This window comes from Sardina pilchardus, chromosome 4 (genome assembly GCF_963854185.1).
Source record: "Sardina pilchardus chromosome 4, fSarPil1.1, whole genome shotgun sequence".
Lineage (NCBI taxonomy): Eukaryota > Metazoa > Chordata > Actinopteri > Clupeiformes > Clupeidae > Sardina > Sardina pilchardus.
This window is the reverse complement of record NC_084997.1, coordinates 1163157-1188773: the sequence shown is the minus strand read 5'-3', so window position 1 is coordinate 1188773 and position 25617 is coordinate 1163157. Positions and strand designations below refer to the sequence as shown.

At 40.5% G+C, this 25617-nt stretch overlaps 1 protein-coding gene across 4 annotated transcripts in view; it reads right to left on the bottom strand.

Moving 5' to 3' along the window:
- Window positions 1–25329, bottom strand: part of epb41l5 (erythrocyte membrane protein band 4.1 like 5) — a 225250-nt gene extending 199921 nt beyond the window's left edge. For all 4 annotated transcript variants that reach the window (XR_009938816.1, XR_009938817.1, XM_062533706.1 and 1 more), the window contains exons 1-2: window positions 25061–25329; window positions 19854–20051 (exon numbers count right to left, since the gene is read on the bottom strand). Coding sequence is in view for 2 of the 4 variants with exons in the window: in XM_062533706.1 (XP_062389690.1) it covers window positions 19854–20033 (180 nt within the window). In the remaining 2 variants the exon portion in view is untranslated. The remainder of the gene's footprint in view (window positions 1–19853; window positions 20052–25060) is intronic.
- Between the last annotated feature and the right edge of the window lie 288 nt (window positions 25330–25617).

Below are 25617 nucleotides of genomic sequence, written 5' to 3'. Positions count from 1 at the left end.
TTCTCCAGTTTTTACCTAATAACACAAGAACAAGTGTATCAGTTATAGTAACAATACATTAAGTACATACTGTAATTCAGCACACTTAAACCCCTGAGCACATACCACCCACCCAAATCCCACCCACCCAGGTGAGGAAGGAAAATAAAACAAAAGAAAAGAAAATAAATAATAAAGTAAAAATAAAAAAAAACAAAGAGGGGAGTCGTCTGCTTATATATCAATAGAAAAAGGGTCAGGGAGAGGGGAGGAACATTTTGGGTTGTTGATGATCAGTTAGTGCTTAACTATTCTCTTCAAGATACCTCACAAAAGGGGCCCACATTTTATCAAAGTGGTGCCTTTTATCTCTTAAGGAAAACCTAATTTCCTCAAGGTGCAAAGTGCTAGTTAACTCACTGAGCCAAATCTGAAGGGAAGGGGCCTGCTGTTTCTTCCAAAAGGTCAGTATGAGCTTTTTTGCTGTCAGGAGTCCGTATGACAGAAATTGCTGTTCATATTTGGACAGTTTGAATGACTGGTTTGACAGTCCAAACAATATAAGAAGAACATCTGGCTCAAGGTCCTTTTGTGTTACTTCAGCAAAGACTTTAAAGATGCCCTGCCAGTATCCTTGTAAATTAGGGCAAAGAACAAAGCTGTGGGCTAATGTCCCATCACCAGCATTACACTTATCACAAAGTGGAGAGACATTAGGAAATATTTTGTGCAATTTGGTCTTTGAGTAGTGGAGTCTGTGTACCACTTTAAATTGGATAAGACAATGTCTCGCGTGTATGGAACAGTGTTGAATTTCTTCTAGGCTGTTTTTCCAGAATCCATCAGAAATGTCTAACCCTAGCTCCTCCTCCCAAGCTGCCTTAATTGCATTTGATGAAGGTAAGTGAAGATTCTGTAGTGTGCCATACAGCGATGAGATGGAGTAGCTGTTAAAGTAGTTCCTAAGACACTTATCTAAGCAGGAGGGGGTGGCTGTGACAAAATCTTTTGAGTGTGATTGTACAAAGCTCCTTATTTGTAAGAATCTAAAGAAATTGTTCTTGCTGAGAGTATATTTCTCTTGAAGTTCAGTGAAAGAAACAAATCTCCCATTTCAGTAGAGATCCCCAATGTTATGTATGCCTGCCTCCTTCAAATGCTTGAAGCCACTGTCCAGCATTGACGGTGGAAAGGATGGGTTATTAACTATAGGAAGTAAAAAGGAAAGAGAGTTTACACCACAGAATATTTTGATTTGTTTCCAGATCTTCATCATATTGTGAATAATAAAAGTGCCCTTATAAATTGTTTTTTTGGGAGCAGTTGGAGAAAGTACAACAGCTGCTAGATCATAGGGGGTGCACTGCTCCCTTTCCAATTCTATCCACGCCCAATACCCACTATAGTCATTTAGCAACAGTGCTATAGGCCTAAGGTTAGAGGCCCAGTAATAGATTTGAAAGTCTGGAAGTGCCATCCCCCTCTCACATCTTGGTTTGTAGAGGTGTGCTTTTTTGATCCTGTGGGTTTTGTAGTACCAGATAAAGGGCATGATTATTGAATCCACCTTCTTAAAAAATGTCTTAGGAAGAAAGATTGGGAGATTCTGAAAAAGGTACAACAGCTGTGGAAGGAAGACCATTTTGATGGTATTAATCCTTCCTATTAGAGAAATGGGAAGGGACTTCCAAAATTGAATATTCAGCTGTAACCTCTCCAACAAAGGAGTAAAATTGGCTGCAAAAAGAGATGTTGGCAATCTGGTTACAACAATGCCAAGGTATGTAAATTTATCTTTAGATATTTTGAAAGGGAGGTGTGAGAGTTGAGGAGTCCAGCCCAACTGGCATAAGCTCACTTTTCCCCCAGTTTATTCTATAGCCTGAAAAGCTACTGAAATCTTCAATTATGCTTAAGAGCACTGGGACACTTGAGGATGGTTTTGTTGCATAAATGAGGACATCATCTGCGAACAGAGATATTTTGTGAGAGGAATGTTGAGAATTGAATCCATGAATTTTTCTTTCTGACCTAATTGTCTATTACAAGGGCAAAAAGTAGAGGGGATAATGGGCAGCCTTGTCTTGTACCCCTCTGGAGGTTGAAGGGGGATGACAGAGTTTTGTTAGTTAGTATTTGTGCTTTTGGATTTCCATATAGAGTTCTGATCCAGGCAGTAAAAGTTTCACCCATCTCAAATTTCTGTAAAACAGCAAATAGGTATGGCCATTCAACCTGATCAAAGGCCTTTTCGGCGTCAAGAGAGATGACGACCAGGTCTGTGCTATTTGTATGAGAGGAGTAGAGAATATTGAAGAGGTGGCGCAGATTACAGAATGAACTCCGGCCTGGGACAAATCCAGTTTGGTCTGGTGCTATTAACTTTCCTAGAAAAGTGTTGAGTCTGTTGGCTAGAATTTTTGCTAGAATCTTCTGATCCACATTGATAAGAGATATGGGCCTGTATCCTCCAACCTCCTCAGGATCCTTGCCCTTCTTAGGGCTGACTGTAATCACCGCCTCATAAAGAGAAGGAGGGAGAAGTCCCTCCTCCAGACCCTGGGTGAACATATTGAGCATGAAGGGTGCTACTTCGTTAAGGTTTTTGTATATTTCACAGGGAATCCCATCAGGGCCAGGTGTCTTTCCTGTTTTCAATGATTTAATAGTTTTGTTTATTTCCTCTAGTGTTATATTTGCCCCAAGGAAATCACGATCCTCTTGGGTCAGTGTAGGCAAGTTACACTAATCAAGAAATGCTTCGATAGGGACTGGGTCCTGGTTAGTTTTACTCGTATAGAGAGTTTCGTAAAATTGCTTAAACCGGTTGTTGATATGTTTAGGTGAAGTGAGGGGAGCCCCAGAATCAGATTTAATCTTATGAATTGACCGGTCATTCTCAAGTTTGCGTAATTGTCTAGCTAATAGCTTGTGAGGCTTGTCGCCAAATTCAAAATACTTCTGTCTAACATACATGAACTTTGTAGAAAGTCTTTGTGAGATAATCTGATTATACTTAAATCTGAGATGAAGAATTTTCTTATGCAGATCAGGAGAAGGTGATTCAGCATTTTTACAATCAAGTTGGTGGATTTCCTGTTCTAAGTTTAACAAAGCTATCTTGTTTAGTTTATTCCTTTGCCCTTTAAACGAAATGACACACCCCCTCAAATATGCTTTGAAAGTCTCCCATAATAAAGAAGGGGAAGTGTCTGGCTGATTATTGATGTCAAAAAATGTTTTAATCTCTGCACAAAGATAAACCTTAAAAGAAGGATCACTTAGAAGCTGAGGGTCAACTCTCCATAGTGGCTTAGTTGAGGAAAAGTCAGTTAGGTTGAGAATGAATGTAACTGGACTGTGGTCAGAAATTAAAATGTCATGATATTTAGCATTAAGGACATGTGGGATTAGTTTTTTGTCAACCAAGAAATAATCAATTCGTGTATAAACATTGTGGACTGAGGAGTGAAAAGTGTAGTCTCTCCCTGAAGGATTAAGAGTTCTCCACACGTCACAGACGTTTGTATTATTAATATACGCTTTTAGGAAATCCCTTGATTTGGATGGAGGAGCTCTTTGTGTGGAGGACTTATCCAGATAGGGGTCAATAACACAATTGAAGTCCCCTCCAATAATTAGATTAGTGAGTGATAAATCTGGGATCAAAGAAAAAACCTTCTGGAAAAATTGGCGGGTTATCAAAATTTGGGCCATATATGTTCACAAGAGACACTGATGAAGAGTGAATTTCCCCAGTCACTATTATCTGCCATCTCTGTCTGCTATTGTTGATTTGTGTTTAAATGGGATGCCTTTGCGTATTAAAATGGCAGTTCCCCTAGCCTTGGCTGAAAAATGTGAGTGGAAGGTCTGGCCTATCCAGCTGGATCTTAATCTGAAGTGAGCGTCATTCTTAAATTGAGTCTCCTGAAGGAACATAATATCTGAATTCAATACCTTCAAATGAGACAGGACTTTGCCACGTTTAATAGGGTGGTTCATGCCTTTGACATTCCAGGATGTAAAGGTGAGCCCCCTCCCTTTATCTAGATTTCTAATGGCTTGTACAGTGGGCCTACTCATTTAACAACAGTAAGCATCATTAACCCATTCCCCCATGATCCACATAATCCTTCAAAAGTAAAAAAGCAGACAAAACGACTTGAACCTCTACTTCCCCTCCATTCCCTCAAAAAATCCTCCCTGTGTAAACCCATAGCACAAAAAACATGGAAAATAGGAAAAATAAAATAAAAAAGATAAACACAGAAAACAAAAGCATACCCGCGGTACGCTCTTACATCGCAAGTCATCATAGGCATCCTAGTGAGTCCTGAAAACTAATACTGTCGAACAGATAACACTCCTAGTTCCTGATAATGTACATCAGGCGGTAGATTGTGAGCAAAACGTGTATAATTGGTACAAGTTCTAATTGACAAGTTAACAAGTTAACACATGGCTGAAATTGACCGCGTTGCCACTTAAAAAATATAAACAATCAGTCTGGAGGCAGTTAGGGTTGGGTACCGACCCCTGCACTTTTACCGGTACCGACCGAATCACGTCGGTACTACCGGGTATTGCTTCACGTGAAATTGAACGGTGCTAAATTTCGGTACTTTCATGTGCATCAGGAGCGGAGTGCGCCATCTGACGTCATGTCTGAGTGTAGGCTAACGTTATGTCGGTCTCAAAAACGAAAGTGAATAGGCTAACTTAATATGCACCATTTAAGCATGCATGTATTGCGCCAAGAGCAAGCATAAATGAATCAAAATAGTAGGCCTATCCCTGGTAAGAACTTAAAATAAAACTGAGTTGACGGAGTGCAATGAAATGCACCCATCTTCTGAATCGCGAGTGAGACTGGATCCATTCAAAACAGTAAAACAGGACTTTAAATAGTTCAAAGCATGTGACAGAAAAATGTTTGAATGCTATTGAAATGCATCATGGCTAGATGATAATGATGTCTTAAGGCGAGACACGGCAGGTGAAAACATTGGATTTTTTAGCATCAGTCAATTTCGAGATTTTGTGCTAGTTTGCTACCTTAGCATGTATTCTACCACCCTACTACAACAACAAAGTCCGATTTGCACATTTAGGTGTTTATTTCACGAACTTTTGTGTGCTCGCGCCTATGTATTTCTCCACATTTTCTCAAATGTTCCCATGCTAAAGTGTCATGTACTCCCGCGAACGTGATCCAAATCATATCGTGTGTGACTTCGTTTGAAAGCCCTATTTCTCCTGCAGGACGCTATGCAATCCAAATATGGGCATTTCCTTTGTATTAGCAACCAATCGCGAAAGTTCAAAGACGAGTCTAAGCTGAGAACGCATTTCATTGGCTGTGTTTCAAGGCTGTTTTCTCAAAACTAGTTTTTCCCCACACGCCATGCAAAGGATCTCCACTTCTGCAGCACCTACATACACCAAACTTTCCAGTCTTATTCCTAACTATATTTGGAAGATATTTACAGAGGGATTTGTTGATATAGTATTCTTGGCATGATTTACATGACTTTTTATGCCTAAAAATAGGGCGGAAATCCACTTTTTAAGCCAATTGGCAGTATTTTCTGATTTTCTGGAAAACAAAAGAAGATATTCATAATCCCCTCTGTAAATATTTTTTTATTTGATATATTAACACAACAAAAAAATAATTTTCAACCTGGCTTTTTCCAATGTTCAGATCCTTCGCATCAAAATATATGCAAATTAGCGCATATTTAATGAGATATAGCCTAATTAGCATATTTAAACATTAGATTAAAGAAAACTTGCAATACATTTTTTTCTTCTATGTACAGTGAGGAGAAAATGTATTTGATACCATGCTAAAGTTGCCTAAAAAGAGGAATATAAAATCGTCATTTGACAATTGATCTTAATGTCTTAATTCAAAAATTGAGTAAAAATAAAACCGCTAAGTACGCCAATTTTCTTTGTGATGGAAGAATGTTTCGTAAATAAATAAATGTTCTTCCTAAATGCTAGGGGGAAGTAAGTATTTGACCCCCAATGTAACCCTATGGGAATTCAACACATAGGGTTAACATAGGGGCGGGCAGATTTTTATTTTTTAAGGCCAGCTATTTTATGGATTCAGGATATTATGCATCCTGATAAAGTTCCCTTGGCCGTTGGAATTAAGATAGCCCCACATCATTACATACCTTTCACCATAGCTAGAGATTGGCATGGTGCTTTTTCCAGTAGGCCTATTAGCCTGTTTGATGCTCATTGAGCTCAATGCAAATCAAACAGGCTAATAGGCCTACTGGAAAAAGCACCATGCCAATCTCTAGCTATGGTGAAGGGTATGTGATGATGTGGGGCTATTTTAATTTCAAAGGCCAAGGGAAATTTATCGGGATGCATAATATCCTAGATCCATGAAATAGCTGGCCTTTAAAAATAAAAATCTGCCTGCCCCTATGTTAACCCTATGTGTTAAATTCCCATAGGGTTACATAGGGGGTCAAATACTTCCTTCCCCTAGCATTTAAGGAAAACATTTATCTATTTACGATACATTCTTCAATCACAAAGAAAATTGGTGTCCTTGGCGGTTTGATTTGTACTAATTTTTTGAGTTAAGGCATTAAGATCAATTGTCAAATGATGATTTTATATTCCTGTTTTAGCAGGGTATCAAATACATGTGCTCCTCACTGTATGTGAGTATTCAACTGGTAAAGTTTCATGAAGATATCTTTAAGTTTAAAATTTTCCCCTATTCACCTGTAGTGTCTCGCCTTAACAGCATTAATAATATCTAGGCTATTTGCCAAATACTCGCTGTATTGTCGTGACAACAGTTGCTCTAAGGATATTGACGTAGCCTTTGCCTTTGCTGCGCTGCTCCAAGCAGTCAGCAGATAAGAGATGGTCATAAAAAAATAGATACTATGTCCTAACCGCGATGCGAGCAAACAACGATACAATTCGTTTAATTTCATTGCTGTCAATTGGAGTGTCCTGACAGAAAGCAACGCGAGCAGCGCGATGTTTTGAGAGAACTTTTGTTGTTGGCATACTACGGTTTCTATTTTCTCTCTGTCGCTCGCTTTGCTCTGTTATTTTGAATGCGAAATATGACTAATTAAAACGGCATATTTAACGGATTCACTCCCCCCGATACAATGTTATAATTTGATTATACACGTTGTAGGCCCACGCAACAGTTTGCTGGTTAGCCTACACATACAGTTAACTTGACAGACAGACTATGTGTAGCGTTTCAAGGTGGAACAATGCGCTGCATCAAGACGAGCTATAAGTTCAAATTCACGATGGCATGGAATGTTTTATTAGTCAAAGGATAACCGAACGACCCAACTCGCCAGCCTACTACTCACGTTAGAAACTGACTGAAACATAGTAATTTAAACAACAGAACTGGTAAGGAGTGGAAAATAATCGACCCAGATAGCAAAATGTATTTGGCCCGGATCCGCCAGGGATTCCCAAACTGTGGAACGCATACCACCTACCTGCTTCTAGGACAGCGTTTCTCAAACTGTGGGGCGTGCCCCACTAGTGGGGCGCAGAGACATGCCAGGTGGGGCGCGAGCTGACGTGAAAAACCGGAGATTTCTTTTTAATCTGTAGCCTGTGCCTTTCTTTATTGATAATTACGAGAATGCACCTCCATCTCACAAAACAAACACAAACAAGGTAATCTAGACTCTTGTAGGCCTATCATTGACCAGATGAGAATGTCTGTGCTGGAACCTTAGTCCGAAAAAAATGATTGATGTCGGATTTAATTGCAGCGGGAAAAAAAACCCTGTTTATGTTCGAGACGAGCGCAGTAAAATTGAAGGATATCTTGGCTATCTGTCCGACGACACAATTGCTGTTCTGCGATCTCGAAGAACAACTGCTTGACAAACGCAAACACTCATGTTTTGCCTTGCAAGTGGACAAGGCCACCACAAAGGTGGTTTAGTTATTGCTTATGTCCGCTTTGTTAACTTGACAGCGGGCGAAGATATTCTATTCTGCGAGTATGCCAAAAGTAGGGCCACTGCAGATGAACTATTCAACATTGATCTCAACAATTAGTCTACCTGGCAGAACAGGACATCAAATGGGAAAACTGTGAGGGACTTTGCTCGGTTGGCGCACAAACGATAGCAGGTAAAAGAAATGCTATCGTCGTGATAAAGAGGGTAGTGCCTGATGCGCCACAGACGGACTGTTTCATTCAGGGAAGCGCTCGCGTCAAGGCTTGACCTGAATAAGATTTTGAACGAGGTTGTGAGAGTGTTGAACTTCATTTATAACACAGTGGTAGCATATAGTTGGCCCTTTTGCTGTATTATTGGAAATCAGCTTTTTTTGAAGCAAGAACTGACACCTTGTCAATGACAAAAAACTGACGTTATTGATCATTGATTTAGATTTTTATTTTCTCTATTTTTGAACTGATATTTATCTTTAGTAGCCTAACTGTTATTTGTTAGGCCTACTGATGTATATTTAGCAAGTGACGTTATAAATATGACAATTTTGAGCTTGACCTATACTTTCTATAGAGCGATGATGGACAGGTGGGGCTTGAGAAAGTCCCCTTGATCAAAGTGGGGAATGAAAGAAAAAGTTTGAGAACCACTGTTCTAGGAGATATCCTATGCGAGATGAAAAGGGCTATGGCGGAGAGGTGTTAAAAAACGAACTTTCAAAATATTTTGTTATTAATTAATGAATAAATGAATAACTTCTAAACCATTTGTAAACTCTGTAGTAGGCTATGTTTTCATTAACTCATTCACTGCCATTGACGTCTTTAAACGTCAATTTAGACACATACGTTGACTGCCATTGACGTCTATAGACGTCAATTGCCTTTTTCAATGGGGAGGGCTCCTGGGTGGGCTTGGGAACAATCTGGCAGAGTTTCAGGCTTGTAAACAGACTGTACTAGCGATCCCAACCGCTAGATGACAGCAGTGCCATTTGGATGATTAGTATCTGCCTGCAAAGTACACATACAGAGACATGCAACCAGCATGCAACCAGCTAACAATGAAGATCGACCACAGTGGATCTAGTTTGCACGCGATGCAGGGAATAAATATGCTTACTTCTTACATCAAGGATGGAAAACACGTGAACGGTATGATCCATTTACATTGGATATTGCTATATAGACTAACAACAACTTTGCTAGTGCTAGCTTGCTAAGTCTACCGTCCTGTTCAGAGTCTTTAGCGACCATCAGAGTCCCTAGCAACCTTGACGAGACTGACGAGATAACAGTGCAATCGTGGTAGACATACTCCTGAATCGCTAACGTTAAAAAGTTGATTTTCACAAAAAGATCGTTTTCTCCATGTTTTGGTCAAAAACAGGTGTTTTTAGCAAAACTAACCCATGTTCTACTGACGATTACTAAAGAACGGAAAACGATAGAAACAAACCGTTTTTTCCTGGTGAAAGAAGAGAGTCTAATCTTTCATTTGGTACCTTCAGTGTTTACATAGTCATAAAGCTCACCGTTCGGTGGATCTTGGAAAAACAGTCAAAATGCTGTAAAACGTCTGGCAGTATGGAGCGCTCTGCACTGAAAATCGCTGGCAGCCAATGAGTTAAAAAGGGGCGGCTTATTAAACATGATGCCTGGCATACCGCTGACCTAGGCTACTGTTAAATTGCACAAAACAAAGATGGAAGGATTGCTTTTTTCATGAACATGGCCTAAAATAGCTAAATCATCATATAACCCAATGGACTAATTATTTGTTCTATGTTTGGATTTGATGGAGTCTGTTTAAAAAAAACTTTCACTATCCATTGTTCATGTTCATACTTAAAGGGATATTCCGCCATTTTTGGAAATACGCTCATTTTCCACCTCCCCTCGAGCAAAACAATCGATATTTACCTTGTTCCCGTTCATCCAGCCATTCTGTGAGTCTGGCGATACAACTTTTAGCTTCAGCCTAGCATAGATCACTGAATCGGATTAGACCATTAGCTTCTCGCCTGCTAGCTTCATGTTTAAAAGTGACTAAGATTTCTGATAATTTTCCCATTTAAAACGCGTCTCCTCTCAAGTTAGAAAGTGCAATAAGACCAACTGAAAATGAAACCTGGCGTTTTTCTAGGCTGATTTGACATGGAACTACACTCTCATCTGGCGTAATAATCAAGGCAACTTGCAAACGTACCATAGGCGCAGTGATATCGTACGCAGCATCTGAAAATAGTCCCCATAGACATCAAGCAGTAGTAGTGCCAGTAGCTGCAAGTTGCCTTGATTATTACGCCAGATGAGAATGTAGTTCCATGTCAAATCAGCCTAGAAAAACGGCAGGGTTCATTTTCAGTTGGTCTTATTGCACTTTCTAACTTGAGAGGACACACGTTTTAAATGGGAAAATTACCAGAAATATTAGTCACTTTTAAACATGAAGCTAGCAGGTGAGAAGCTAATGGTCTAATCCGATTCAATGATCTATGCTAGGCTGAAGCTAAAAGTTGTATCGCCAGACTCACAGAATGGCTGGATGAACGGGAACAAGGTAAATATCGATTGTTTTGCTCGAGGGAAGGTGGAAAATGAGCGTATTTCCAAAAATGGCGGAATATCCCTTTAAGAAATGAGAGGGGTTTGTATTGTGTTAAAAACATTCTCAATGTATACATTTGATTTTGTGCAACTTGTAGTTGATACAAACAAGGTGTTACAGATTCAGTAACACAAGGGTAAGGTACCGAAAAAAATACCGTTGAATACCGTCACCGAACCTCAGGCACCGGCACCGGTACCGATATCGGTTCAAATGCGAAAGGTACCCAACCCTATTGGCAGTGACAAGCATTACCAATAAACTCGAGGGAAAAAGATGCTAACTCTATTCAGATGCGTCAGCCGAGTCTACATTACCAGAGCGAGGCAGACTCTCCGCATATGCTGCCGCTTTCTCGGGATCTGTGGATCGTTGTTCGTCTGCCTTGTACGTGATCCGCAAAGTAGATGGATATTGAAAACCATATCGAACGTCTGGGCGATCGCGTAGAAGTTCCTTGGCTCTTCCAAAGCGGGCGCGTTGTTTCACAATGGCTGGTGGCAGGTCAGGGAAGATGAGGATCTTGTCTTGTTTGTAGGTGACGGTCTTCAACTGTGCTGCCTTTCGCATGATAGTCTCCCACTCATGGAAGTGAAGTTTGATGATAAATGCCCGTGGGTGCAGGTTTTTGCGGGCGCCCTGGGAAACGGTAGATCTGTGGGCACGGTCTATCATCGGGGGATTATCCAGGGCCAGGACAGATTGTAGCACTTTACCGATATACTCCCTGTTGTTCTTGCCTCCTTCTGCGCCTTCCTTAATATTCAGAATTCGTATATCTTGCCTTCTGCTCCGGCTTTCCAAATCCGTGCATTTGTCGCTCAGTTGTGAAACAGAGTTTGACAAGACTCGCATATCCTGTTGCAGTTTGGTGACCAGATCTGAGGTGAATGAGGCACCTCGCTCAAGTTCAGCTAAAGTCACAGCCTGTTCGCTAGCAACTTCTTTAACTGCAGAAATAGCTGAATTTGTTTCGCTCTTCAGTGCAGTCAATTCACTACTTATTGAGGATGAAAGTTGTTGGAATCTTTGGTCGATCAGATCACCAATTTCAGCTTTAAATGAGCGAATTTCTGTCCTTATGGCAGCAAGTCCATCTAGCACGGCTTTGCTAGGTAGCTGATTAGCTTCCTCGAGGTCGCTAGGTTCTGAGCTGTTTGGTTGATTTTGTTCTGTTTTTTTGGAGGATTTCCCCATCGTGGACACACCAGAGTCAACTACAAAGCATAAACTGAGCACTACACTATCAACCACAGTCATTTTGTACGTTCTGCTATATTTTTTGTAATTTTTTTTCCAGGAGCTCTGTTAACCACGTCTTACTCCTCCATGACGCAACCGGAAGCCCCTATGTGATTTATTTTAATAACTATTTTTCATTTACATGGCATAGTTTATGGAGGCGATTTACAGTGGTAAAATGTGAGTTTGTTTTGAAAACGTTGCCACGTTGTTCTATTAGGCAGGCCTACATGTGTAAAAAATATTTTCAGCTGAAATTAGTCATAGCCTATTTATGTACGTAGGGCGCGTATGCCTACGTACATTCATAGTTGTATATCTTATCTTCTATTTGTAGGCTATATTTTAAAGCTCAGACTAATGTATATGCATTTTCTTACATATTTGCTGGACTGACAGTTACGTCGCGTCAAACAGCTATGTTATTTTTAAATCTACAGTGTGTTAAACGTCAAGTGGCGCAGCGTTAACTCCCTAGACTGCTACGCAAGAGACCCGGGTTCACAACCCAGCACAAGTGACATGTTGCATCTCATATTGACTGAATTCACTGACCGTTTTTCAACGTCGACGAACAATTATTTTTTTGTTCATGGTTTTTAATGACAAACTATCTGAAATAAACGGATGAATCACAATACTGTTTACCATTAACAAAAAATAATTTCGCCAGCCAATAATTTTCTAAGCCAAATTGAGCCGCCATCTGACAAACTTTGGCTAAGCCAGTTAGACTTTTTGCATCTAAAAATAATTATCTTAATTATATATCTTAGAGACACACGCGAAAAATAAACGATAGCCTAAACGATTCCCACTGGATACACCACATCAGTATTGTGCTCGTTGCTACGATAGGCTACACAGGACTCAGTTGCATGTTCTGTAGACATGAGGTGGCAACTAAAGCCATTATCAGCCATGAAAACTTTGGCGGCTGCAGCAGCATTTAGGTTTTGGCTGAGCCAGCTAACCAGCCACTAACTTCATCAGCCAGCCGTTATTCTCAAAGCAAATGGCTTCGGGGTCTATACATAACACACTATCCATTGCAAACATAGCCTATTTGAAACCGATCATTTCCCCTCCCCCATACACGTCTAACCAGTTCACGGAGGGGGGGGGGGGTCGTTTTGCTACGTGTGGACATGATCTTAGGCTACAGACATCACTGCGGCATTGACAAGTGCCTCCCCACCCCCACCACCTCTCTCTGCCTCCTGCATAGGCTGTAAGCTGGCTGTTTGTTGTTTACATGCAACTCGTGGAAGAATGCGCAATCATGTTTCATCGCATATGATCGTTTTAGAATGTTCGAATTCGCCAGCGTGCGTGTAGTTGTGTGAATAGAAAAGAATAGAATAGAATATACTTTATTGATGCCTTGCGCAAAAGAACTTCTGCCATACTTTAGATTGTTTAAACATGCTCTCTCCAACCATTTTCACTCAAGTTGTGTGTGTAGGTTGTAAAACCGTTCCCACTCTCTTAACCTTCTCATGCTTTATGTTATTATTATTTATTTTATTTTATTTATCTATTTATTTATTCTATTTTTCTCTGATCAATATCACATTACGTCTTAGTTGCTTTGTGTAGGTTACTGTTGGAATTGTAGGCTCTGTATCGTGTTATTTGTGTTGTCCTGACATTTGTGCAGTTTTGTCTTGTTTATCTGTGTGTTTGTTGTTGTTGTTTTCTTTTTTTTTTTGGTTTGTTGTCTTGAATTCAAGCCGTAACTATAGGATTAGCAAGCAACGTCAGTGGCTAAATTGCTTTAGCAGGGTGCTAACCCTGTGTTGTGAAGTAAAATATCTACCTGGAAGGTTGCAAAGGCTGTCGACAGTGTAAAGAAACAAGTCTATGTTTCAGAACGTTGTTTATTTATAACTTGAAAGCATGATGACGATCGCCACAAACGTCCACTTTTAGAAGAAAATTTAAGTTGACATGAAAACATTACCATTCCTACTACTATCAGGAAGCGGTTCTTGTGCTACCTCTACTTCTTCCTTGGATTCAGGATCATAAACTGGCATGTTGTGCCACAGAAAAGCCTTGATTCTCGACTAACTGCTAGCAGGCTGCTAGTCGACTCTCGCAATGTAGATTGGAGCAGTAGAATCCTCAGTGACGAACTGGAGGTAACAGTGCTCTTAGCCAATCAGAGGCAAGTAGATTAGCATATCATGCATATTCATGTTGAGAGGCGAAATCCTGTCGTTCATCCCCTCCCACCTCCCGCAACAAGCTAAAACAGCATGAAACAGACCCAGCAAAGCATTTTTTCGTCTAAAACCAGCTCTCAGGGCATTCATTAATACTAAAGATCACCGCAAAATTAACGAAAGAACGATGAGATGAGACCTTTAAAGAGAAACTATGCAGGATTGGCGATTTCATCGTAAGTTTCGGTTTCGTTTTTCATTTTCGCTCGTTTTATGCTTGCATATTTCTCTGCAGAGCTTCCCCGACAGCTTTAGCGTGTATATTTATACATAGGCTATATATAAATATATAAATTGCAAGCATGGTTCTTCTTGTTCTTTATGCGTCTCAGCCTTCCAGATGTAAACAGGGAACGATCGTCTCCTGAACAAACTGCAAGGTTGCAATAGCGGATAGGGACACTGGGGGCGGGAGGAAATACGTTGTTTTGATAAAACTGGTCAGTCAAGCAAAACAACGATTTCTAAGCAATTTTATGGCTATGAAAAAGTTGCATAGGGTCTCTTAAATCTTATCTTGTCCTTTCTCCATACTAAAAGTAGCTCTGAGAGGCTTTGTGAATAACTTTTAAGAGAAAACTCCTAGCTAAAATCTTTTAGTGCGATTTAGGAATACTCTTAGCCTGGCATAGCCCTCCGTAAGCTTCCGCTCAATTTTCATTTCCCTTCACCATTACGTCTGGGTCTGATCCCACTGAACTCGATTTCTCAAGATGCATTTAGACTGGACCAATCAGCGAACGGGGGGGAGGGGGGGGGGGGATACAGGAGTTAACAATGACATTGAGCATATGCGCGTTTGCGGTCATGACCAAACGTTAGCGATTGGGTAAAATCAGGCCCAATCGTTTCAAACTTCAACAGAGTTCACGCCTCCTGTTTGAAATCGATTCTGAATGGAGTAGGTCCAGACCCTCTGTACGACTAGCACGAGGGTTTAGTATGACCAGGCTAGGAATACTCTTAGTGGTAAGATAAAATGCTTTGTGAATACTGGCCCGGGCCTTTAGAGCTTAGTCCAAGCCTTTAACTACTGAAGCTTGATTGTTATTCTTCACTTGTGGGTCACTTAGGATAAAAACAAGAGGTGGGCATAGATTAATTTTCTTAATTTCTCACTGTAGTCTTGAAATTAATCTAGATTAATCTAGATTAATTTTAGGTGCACCAGTACAAAATGTAGGTGCACCCACATTTTTCATTGCATCGCCTTTAACGCTAAAAGGTCAGCTTTCTATCGCTGTCCTTTCATATAATGATTTTTTAACAACAAAAAGCCTAGAAACACAATAAAAGAATATATTCTTTATAAAATTATTTAAATAGGCCTATTCTACATACTGAAATTTCTGATATTCATGACAGCACACTTTATGCAGATTGATTACTATTCATATTACAACTCCGCCTCTTTAATTCAGCTGTCTGCTTGAAGCCTCAAAATGTAAACAACATAGCATAGTTGGCTAGTTTATCATAGTTTACTGGTTGGAATGTTCAGTTTCCCCACGTGTGTTTACTGTAAGTTTCAATATGGGCTAACACTTTTTCTCCTTTTCGAGTTTTGGAGTTGGAAAACATTGGTATTGAGATCAGTAAAATTTTTTGTCAAAAAAAAAAAAAAAAAAATTGACATGCAAGTGACACAAATCAAAGGGCCTTAGCGTAGACCTACGTAAGATAGGGCCATACAGACTAATTGTACCCTCCGTTCACAAGTAACACATTTTAAAGTAGGCCTAGCTATTCAATACTGCAGACTGTTGCTTATTCAGAATGATCCCAGGGCCGGCCATAGCCCATTGGCTGGCTTTGGTGGATGGTTTTACTGTTGCTGGACAGAGGAACATCTTCTGATTCAAAAACAATTGTCGTCTAATTGGGCCACACATAATGTGCGCCGTGCCAGGAGGGTCTTTACAGGGTTTTTTCAGGTTTTGGAGTATAATAAACCAGGTAATAATATCTCACTATAGGGTAATTTATGGTCAATTTTTGTGTCACTGTATGAGAATTTTGTTAAATAAAGCTTTAATTAACTAGAAAAGCACTCAAAGAGTGCAGACCTCTGCATGCATTGTTGTTCTTGGTTGTCATACATTTGAAACTAGACTATTTAGATCGCCACCGAGTGGCCATACCATGCCATTACATCGCAAACATCTGGCATTACATCTGTTTGTGATGTAATGCCATGGTATGGCCATGTGATGGCGATCTGAATATGGTTTATCATAGGCCAAAACACGACAAATCCTGCTAAAGACCCTCCTGGCACGGCACACATTATGTGTGGCCCAATTAGACGACAATTGTTTTTGAATCAGTAGATGTTCCTTTCTCCAGCAACAGTAAAACCATCCACCAAAGCCACTGCGAATACGAGATAATGCTTCTTAAAAATGACCGAAATTTAGAGGGAGGAAAATTCTGCTTTCAGTGGTGTAGATAACCCCTCGGTGCACCTTTTGGTCTTTAAAACTATGCTACCTAGGCTCTATGGAAATATAAAGCTTATGTTCATATCTTTATCAGGATAATCAGGGTAGAAATGGCAATTTCAGTCATTTTCAGCCATGAATTGTTGGATTTTTGAGGGTCTCTGAGAGGGGTCCCAGAACTCCATAACAAAAAACAGCTGGAGGGTTTGAAGTATATGGCTGTTCATAGTTCCACATACTTATCACATATACAAAGTATGAGACGATTTGGCCGACCCCCATCTTCCCACCTCTGCCTGGTTTTCTCATGCAATGACTCTTAAACAGTAGGATAGCCTAGTAGTGGCGTAGTCTGTCTTTGCGTTTCGGGCGCACCCGACTCTATTAATATTAATAATGACCGAAAGTAGGCTATAGCCATGTTCTTTTTGACTATTCATCTTTAAGCTCCCCAACACTGCCGACCTCCGAAGATTTTAACATAGGCTACAAAAGCACAAGCCTATCACAAAACAGGGTTCAACAAGAGGTGTAACCATCACTGCGGCTTGCAAGGGAAGTTGCAATTTTTTCTCCCCGGATCTGCATCAATCTCATGATTGACATCTAGCGTGAGGCTAGATGTCAATCAGGTTGACGGGACGGAGATATTCAAAACCGGAGGAGATTGGGCAAGAGAGCTGTCAACCAGACTCCCCAAAAATCTCCAGAATGTTAGCTTTCATTTGACACCAATATTATGCTTCTACTCAAAAAGGGGTTCTTGTGTAAGAGTTTTATTGTCAGTAGCCTATGCACCATTAAATCTTCAAATTATTTCAGCCTGCATGTCTCTTTAAATCTTTTAATGAATGTTACGAGGACTTTAGTAGGGTTTATAAAGTAAAGTCGCATATCACTGAAATCGTCTACCCCTTGGCTTCAACATTATCCGGTTTTCAATGACGAGGCATGTGGCTGACTAGTGCTGTCGTCATTCAAAGCTAGGGAGCCTGATTGACAGCTCTCTTGCCCAATTTCCTCCGGTTTTGAATATCTCGTCGCAGAAAGACATGTGGGGCAAAGCCATCGCTCTGATGTGTGGTAGCTACCACGGTAACTAGGGGGATCTGACAAAAATGACCATATATGGTAGTCTATATGACGGTATCTAGAACGGTGACAGAGTTACAAGCTGTTTTACTTCCTGATTTCTGATGATTTGTTTCGAACTTGTTGCTTTTGTATGAGTTGGATTATACACCAAACATATTATGAATAAAACACAACGTGGATATTCCATTACTGTGGGTTCTTATGGACATGTGAAGACCCAGCATGCTATTTTCTGCGGGCTGTAGGCCTGTACGTGTCCCAGCGACGATTCATGTGGCCCGAAGGTATTCGTGTTGTCTCTTAATTGTGTTGTGTTGTCTCTTTTTGTGTTGTGTTGTGTGATTTGCCGTTGTGTTGTGCACTTCGGGGCCGAGGTTTCTCTAATTGTGTTGTGTTGTCTTATTTGTGTTGTGTTGTCTCTTTTTGTGTTGTGTTGTGTGATTTGCCGTTGTGTTTTCTCTTTTTGTGTTGTGTTGTGTGATTTGCCGTTGTGTTTTCTCTTTTTGTGTTGTGTTGTCTCTTTTTGTGTTGTGTTGTGTGATTTGCCGTTGTGTTTTCTCTTTTTGTGTTGTGTTGTGTGATTTGCCGTTGTGTTTTCTCTTTTTGTGTTGTGTTGTCTCTTTTTGTGTTGTGTTTTCTCTTTTTGTGTTGTGTTGTCTTATTTGTGTTGTGTTGTCTTATTTGTGTTGTGTTTTGCACTTCAGGGCCACCGTATCAGATGCATCAGTACGACCGCGCTTACAGGAATGCGCTGGTTGGTTTTCATGGAGACAGACGCTGAGTGCACGGAGGGGAGAGGCTGTGTGTGTGCGCGCATATGTGTGTGCATGAGAGACAGACGCGTGAGTGACAGAGAGGGGGAGCAGAGAGAGGAAATTCAGCTTAACGAATGTTGCGTGTTTTTCAGTAGCGTTAAAAAATAGATTAAAAAAAGTAACAAAATGCAATATGTGGCGGCCGGTGCTGAATCTGTGGCGTATGCCCACAAATTAGTCTATGTGGGGGAAACCAGAGGCTTTATCAGAGAATGTCTAATAAGGGGAGAAGGACCACTAGCGAAATACTTCCGCATGGTACTGCAACTAGAGGGCGATCGCGAGCAAGTGATGAATGAATGGGTAGCAATGGAGCTGAACTCCCCAGTACCACATTTCTCGTCATATAATTTTTTCTCCTAAAATTGCATTAATGCATGCGATGCAGGATAACTTGACTTGACAATCAGCTGACCAATACAATTTTCAATACGTGTTGTTATTCCTAAAAACCCTTTCAAAGTTTTTATGTCACGTGACACAAGCGAACCACTTTACGGCCATAGACCTAAAAGAAGGTTCAGCTTCACGACGGTCGTAATCGGTCGCGATTGTCGCGAGCATCCATGAGCTAAATGCTAGCATGTTACAGGGAAAACGGCCCATCCTATGAAAAGCAGAAAGGACATGAGTGACTTTTTATTTCATTTCCAGTGGAAAACCTATACTCAGGTAGCTACTACGACAATGTACATTAAGAAATGAAGTTGTCAACTGTGAAAAAAACGAGTTCTAGCCGCTTAGCCCCATAGACCACAATTCATTTATCACTTGCTCGGCAACGCCCCTAGCGGAATTTCAACAGATTGCATGAACAATCCGGTACAATGGAGTTAATAGGAAGTGGACCGGCTCTCCCTAAAGGGGCTCTGGCTTTATCTACCGCTCCGGGGGAAACACTGTACACATCAGTTCCGGAAGAGTCGCAGCACCGATGCTTATCCTGACGTCGGTGCTTACGGTGCTTCAAAAAAATAGGCATCGCCGGTGTTTTCTCATTTTAGAATCGAGAGGTATCGCAAGTATCGGTTCTCGTGACATCCCTATAGTCTACTCTACTCTACAATGACAACTTGTGAAAAAAAGCAGCCGAGCAGCGTCAGGTGCACCAGTGCGACCTAGACACTCTTAAACATTTGGCGTTCGCGCTAAAATATCAAATGAAAGTGATCATAGCTTGCGTGGTATAGTTCCGAGCCCAACTTTGAGAATAGATTAACGCCGATATTTCTTTTATCGCCCGATAAGAGTTGCACGTTAACGCAGCACGTTAACTCCGATAACGGCCCACCACTAATAAAAACATTTGGAAAATGTAAAAGTAAATATACTGTAGCAATCTGTATTACTACTGTGTATAATATTTGTCTTCTACTGCAAGATTAAGACATACAACATTCGACCAACAAAATAAAAGAGGAAAGCCAATAACCAAATGTGCAAACTAAGCAAACTCACCGGCAAATCAACACTGACGTCTGTTCCATCCAATAGAGACACTCGACAGGTGATGATAGACTTTGCATCCCCTGCTGCTGGGATATGAGTTGTGGCTCGCTGTGCTTCCCTGAGTCTGGTTTTCTCAGCATGCTTGCGGATTGACCGCCGGCCCAAGGTCCGGCGGAGAAAACTCAACATTGTACAGGGAACCAAGTCCTAGAAATAAAGAATTAAACAAATAACCATTTGATGGAACATTTACTCATTGACCATTCATGGCCTGTGAGAAGTTTATCAATCTGTGATATCCTTTTGTTAAAGTGATATTCTGCCATTTTTGCCTAACATAGATCATTGAACCGGATTAGACCATTAGCATCTTGCCTGATAGTCACTTTTAAGCATGATGCTAAGATTTAATCTTAGTCACTTCATGATGCTAGCAGGTGAGATGCTAATGGTCTAATCCGATTCAATGATCTATGCTAGGCTGAAGCTAAAAGTTGTATCACCAGACTCACAGAATGGCTGGATGAAGGGGGAAAAGGTAAATATCAACTGTTTTGCTCGAGGGGAGGTGGAAAATGATCTTATTTGCAAAAATGGCAGAATATCCCTTTAAATACAAATAGTAGTAAGTAAGTAATTCATGTCATGGGTATAGGTGTGTCACGATCTCAGTCCTAAAAATGTCGAAAACAATATTAATAATACACAGGCTTTATATAGTGCTTTTCTTTATATCTAATAATAATATATAGCTGGCCCCAGCCGTGGCGCGACTGGCTGGGGCACCTGCACCGTACGCCGGCGACCCGGGTTCGATTCCCGCCCCGTGGTCCTTTCCGGATCCCACCCCAACACTCTCTCCCACTCGCTTCCTGTCTCTCTCAACTGTCCTATCATTAAAAGGCATAAAAGCCCAAAAAATATACTTATAAAAAAAATAAAATAATATATAGCTTTATATCGCCCAGCCCTAGTTTGAACACGTTTACATGCACAGAAAATGATCATTAGCAGGTTTTTGTAGTTATGTGGTTATTCCAGTGTTCATGTAAACAGAATAAACCTGCCACACCAAGGTTTCTGTCAATATTCTGATTACTTCGAGACATGTATGCGCCTTTGCCGATCATTGGCAGTAATCATTTTTTAGAGTGCATGTAAACGTGTTCAATGCTAAAGTAACGTATGCTGTGCTATTTGACTGATAAGTGGTGGTCATCATCAGCAGCAGCATTACATGTTACCCAGACCAGACTGTGAGCCCATGAATTATGAAGCAACATTTGCCACTGTATTTCTCATTCTGATCACTGTCTCTCTGGGTCCGTGGATCTTCTGGCCAATCGATTTTCGTTTCATGAATGAGAATGGATAAACAAAAAATAAAGAATATTTCACTTTTTAATTAGACAACAGAAAAACGGAAAACGCAGATCTAGTCGTTTTCTGTTTTCATCAGTATTTTCCATACATGGAATTACAGACAACAAAAATGGTCCGTGATTTTGTTGTCAAGCATTATTGTTTTTTCTTTTTTTTTTCCATTGGTGATGGACTGGGTAGGTGGCGCAACACAGGAAGTTAAACTGTATGTTATCATGATTGTAGCAAGTTAATATGACCGATCATGTTCACTGCCTGCTCGTCAGGCTGTCTGTGGCCACCTAGTCTATCTGTAGCCTACATTGTGGAAGCATTGCTGATCTAAAAAGATATTCATATAAAATCAACGGATATAGGCGAGGATTGAACCCACATATTAGCCTATAGCAGGGCTCTTCAATTAGCGGCCCGCGGGCCGGATCCGGCCCCCGAGATACTTAGTACTGGCCCTTGAAGTGTTGGCTGATGATGTTATATGAGCAAATCCTTATATTCGGTAGAGGCGTAAATAACTGTGGTGGAAAACACGATAATGGAGGTACAGCGATAGGCTACACTGCGAGTAGCGCCTAAAAATACTGTTCGGTGCGTTGCCGTTGTAGGCTACTGTGTTACTGTGTATCATGCAAAGACGTTACTAACTTGTGTCTTGCTTCGCTTTTACGCAGCGTCACCAACATGTTGACGTGCGCCAAATCCAAGTTGTTTCCCTCAAAGCATGAAGCATTTTTAGTGCATGAAATTTCACCGGTAGTGCTCTCCAAGTCCTCTCCAAGCAGATCCTTGCGAAAACATTCGCCACTCGTAATGTAGCTATTGGAGCAAATAGGAGTAACTTTGGTGGCATCATTTCTGTTGCATGCTCTCACTCGCTCTGAAGTCTTGCAGCCATTGCACCTCAGCCAATTGCACGTAACGTTTAGAACGAGTGAAACATATTAGCTTAATTTCAACGTAAATTGCCACTATGTTGGAGTATATGAGCTAGTAACATTTTAACGGGTTGCACCACGCAAATAGTTTCAGTGTGAAACTAATAGGCCTACACATCCATCGCCTTGATGTCAAGTCTACTGTAAGTACTGTAACATTGATTTGTGAACACGTTCGTCCAATTTAAATGTGGGGACGTTAAATGTGCAAGTATGTTGATAAGAGTTAAATATGCGACCGATAACGCACATTAAATTCATTTGAACACTGTTTTGAAACCTGTTTGTACCCATTGGAAATTGTATGGACCTATCAGTTACTTCGCAAAGCTCTGCTTCCATTGCTGTTAATGTTATCACAGATTTCATATTAGCCATATTAGCAATGTAGACTCAGTGTCACCTTCCCAATGCCTACCACTGTGGTAGTCTGGGTCTGTGGTAGAAATATTCCCAAAACACAAATACAGCAAAATAACCACCAAAAAACGATGTTATGTTTTTACAAAATGCAACATATTAGCAATATAGATCCAGTGTCACCTTCCCAATGTTGGTCTACTACTGTGGTAGTCTGGGCCTGTGGCAGAAATATTCCCAAAACACAAATACAACAAAATAACCACCAAAAAACAATATTATGCTTTTACAAAATGCAACATATTAGCAATATAGATCCAGTGTCACCTTCCCAATGCTGGCCTACCACTGTGGTAGTCTGGGCCCGTGGCAGAAATATTCCCAAAACACAAATACAACAAAATAACCACAAAAAAAGATATTATGCATTTACAAAATGCAACATTTGAACACACATATTGGTGCTGTTGTAGTTTATTATCTACATTTGTACGTGATTACTCATATTTCAAGCGATATTTCTCCGGCCCCTCAGTTGTGATACCTGTCATGAACTGGCCCCTATTACAAACTAATTGAATAGCCCTGGCCTATAGCATAAAGTAAACCTCAAAGCACCTGTTACGCCACAACACAATCCAATGCACAGAATGAGACATACTAGCCTATTCTAAAACATCTATCAAAGCCATGTTTACATGTCAGCAACATTATCGTTAATATCCTAGCCTACGTGTATTATTGAGTTTTTACTATCCTTGTGCGTAATTGCGCAAAATATGGACACTTTTCCTGCCCATTGCGTTTCAATGGCAGTGTTTCACGAACTGAAGTCTTAAAAGGATAGTCTAGTCTAGGACAAAAGGATACGCAATTAGACAACACACTTTTATTTCAGCTGGCGTTCATGTTGCTGTTACAGACGGCCACTGCCTAACGTTTGTAAAACTTAACCATGATAGCCAACTTAGAAGGTCAACTAAATGGCTTGGGCAACGGCAAAGATAACTCGGTAGCCAGATACTGTAACATGATCAGTCATGTTAACTTGCTACAATCACAATAAGATGAGTTGACATGTTTTAATGGTATAAGTAAAGTGCACTTCACGTTCCGTTCTTGGTTGGTTCGTGGCGTAAGCAGGTGCGTGGCTGGCACCATGGTTGAGTTACTTTGGGTAGCGATTCGATACCCATGTGGAATTATGACTATTTTATTTAAGTAATATTTTTTTGGTAGTATATTCATAATCCAGTGCATGTAGCCTACTACAATCAATTTTGACATTTATAAATGTCATGCACATTTGTATTCGTTTGTCTCCAGGTTATATCAGAAAGTTGACAAATCAAGGTGCCACATCTGTCGAAGAAACGTCATCAATCGTGAAACGTCATGAAGGAAGCCAGTAGAGAGATGGATTTCAGAATTTACAAGATGCATTTCAGGATTTTGGGGTTTAATTTTATTGTCTGTGATTCCATGTGTGAAAAATACTGGTGAAAACAGAAAACGACCAGATCTGCGTTTTCCGTTTTTCTATTGTCAATTAAAAAAGTGAAATATTCTTTATTTTTTGTTTACCCATTCTGATTTCTGAAACGAAAATCGATTGGCCAGAAGATCCACGGACCTCTCTGCCGTGTAATAGCCTTTGCTTACATAGGCTCCTTGAAACATCACATTTCTACACAACTGACATCCCGATTTTACCTGCCGCAACTTTTATCCATTAGCTGCTATCCATTTTCACTCAACAAAACTTTGGGTCTGAGCCAATGTGGGAGGGGTGGGCCGTGATGTTGTTATTGAGGCAGTCTAGTGTCAGTAGAGAATTTGAACCAATGGGCCACTGAGTGTCCTTGCTTTGGGTCGATTGTTGGCCATGTTTTAAAATAATGATACAAAATAATAATTTAATTCGATCGGCCCAAAAAGGTACGCCGGCCCACCGAGAAAATGCCCAGATATGGCAGATGGCAAGTCCAGACAAGGTTTGGGTCATCTTGTTCTATTAAATGTTGCGCTTCCAAGAAATAGAAGAAGAAGAAGAAAGTTGCGCCTGGGTAATGTTATGCTTAAGTTGGCATCATAACGTTAACTAACGTTTGCTTATTTTAAAATGAACGTAACGTTAGTCGATAAGTGACCAACTGAACTAACAAAGGGAGGTGTTTAATTTTAATATCACAGTAACGTTAGTAATAAATACAATTGGTTGCTCATGTTGTGAGGGCAAAGTTTACCGTCAAATGAGATCCGGGATTAATAACCAACACAGCGTTAACTTTATAAATTAGGTTTACTGTCACTATAGTGTGTGATGGTTGCATTCACTTTAGCTAACATTTACCTGTTGCTAGCTCGCTAACGTCGGCTAGTTGCGTTGGCCCAGATAACTTAACTATTACTTTAATACATATATCAAACAGCTGTGGCAGTCATTAACATCATGCAACTTCATTAAACCGTCTACTTAACCAAAACAATTACATAAGTAGCTTGCTTGCGATCTTGCTAAATTAGTTTGATCGAAATTACCTCGACTGGAGATGATGCTGAAGCAACAAGTTGGAGACACCCGACGTTATCCCACAAACAGCAGTAAATTCCACGGGAACGTTACTTGGGGTGGTGATACACTTGTTCTTCGGAAGTCCTTGTTAAGTGTCTCACGGCAATTTAGCATAACAGCTGAGTCTTAGAGTAGAGGAGAACACGGTAGAAGGCCTCGTGTGTCATCTAGTATTTAAAATTATTTTTAAATTAATTTTCTGTAACGTTAACACTATTAAGAGATGGATTTCAACAGGTTGACGAACGGAAATGACGCGGGATAAATCCTTGAGGAATGTGTTAAAGGGCCAGGAGTCTTTTTTTACGGTTGTTAAGTCCGACGTCACAGCCACAGGCATTGGTCGAAAAACGTTTACTAGCTGCAGCCAGCCGCTTTTCGCAACTTGAAGCCCAAACCAGAGAGGTAATTTCACCCAAAAAAAATTAAACTGGGATTTTTGGTCATCCTGGCTGAAATTAGCGTTGATTTGGCTTCACAAAAGAGATAACGCATAAGTTACCATGGGGATTTATTCTGTGCA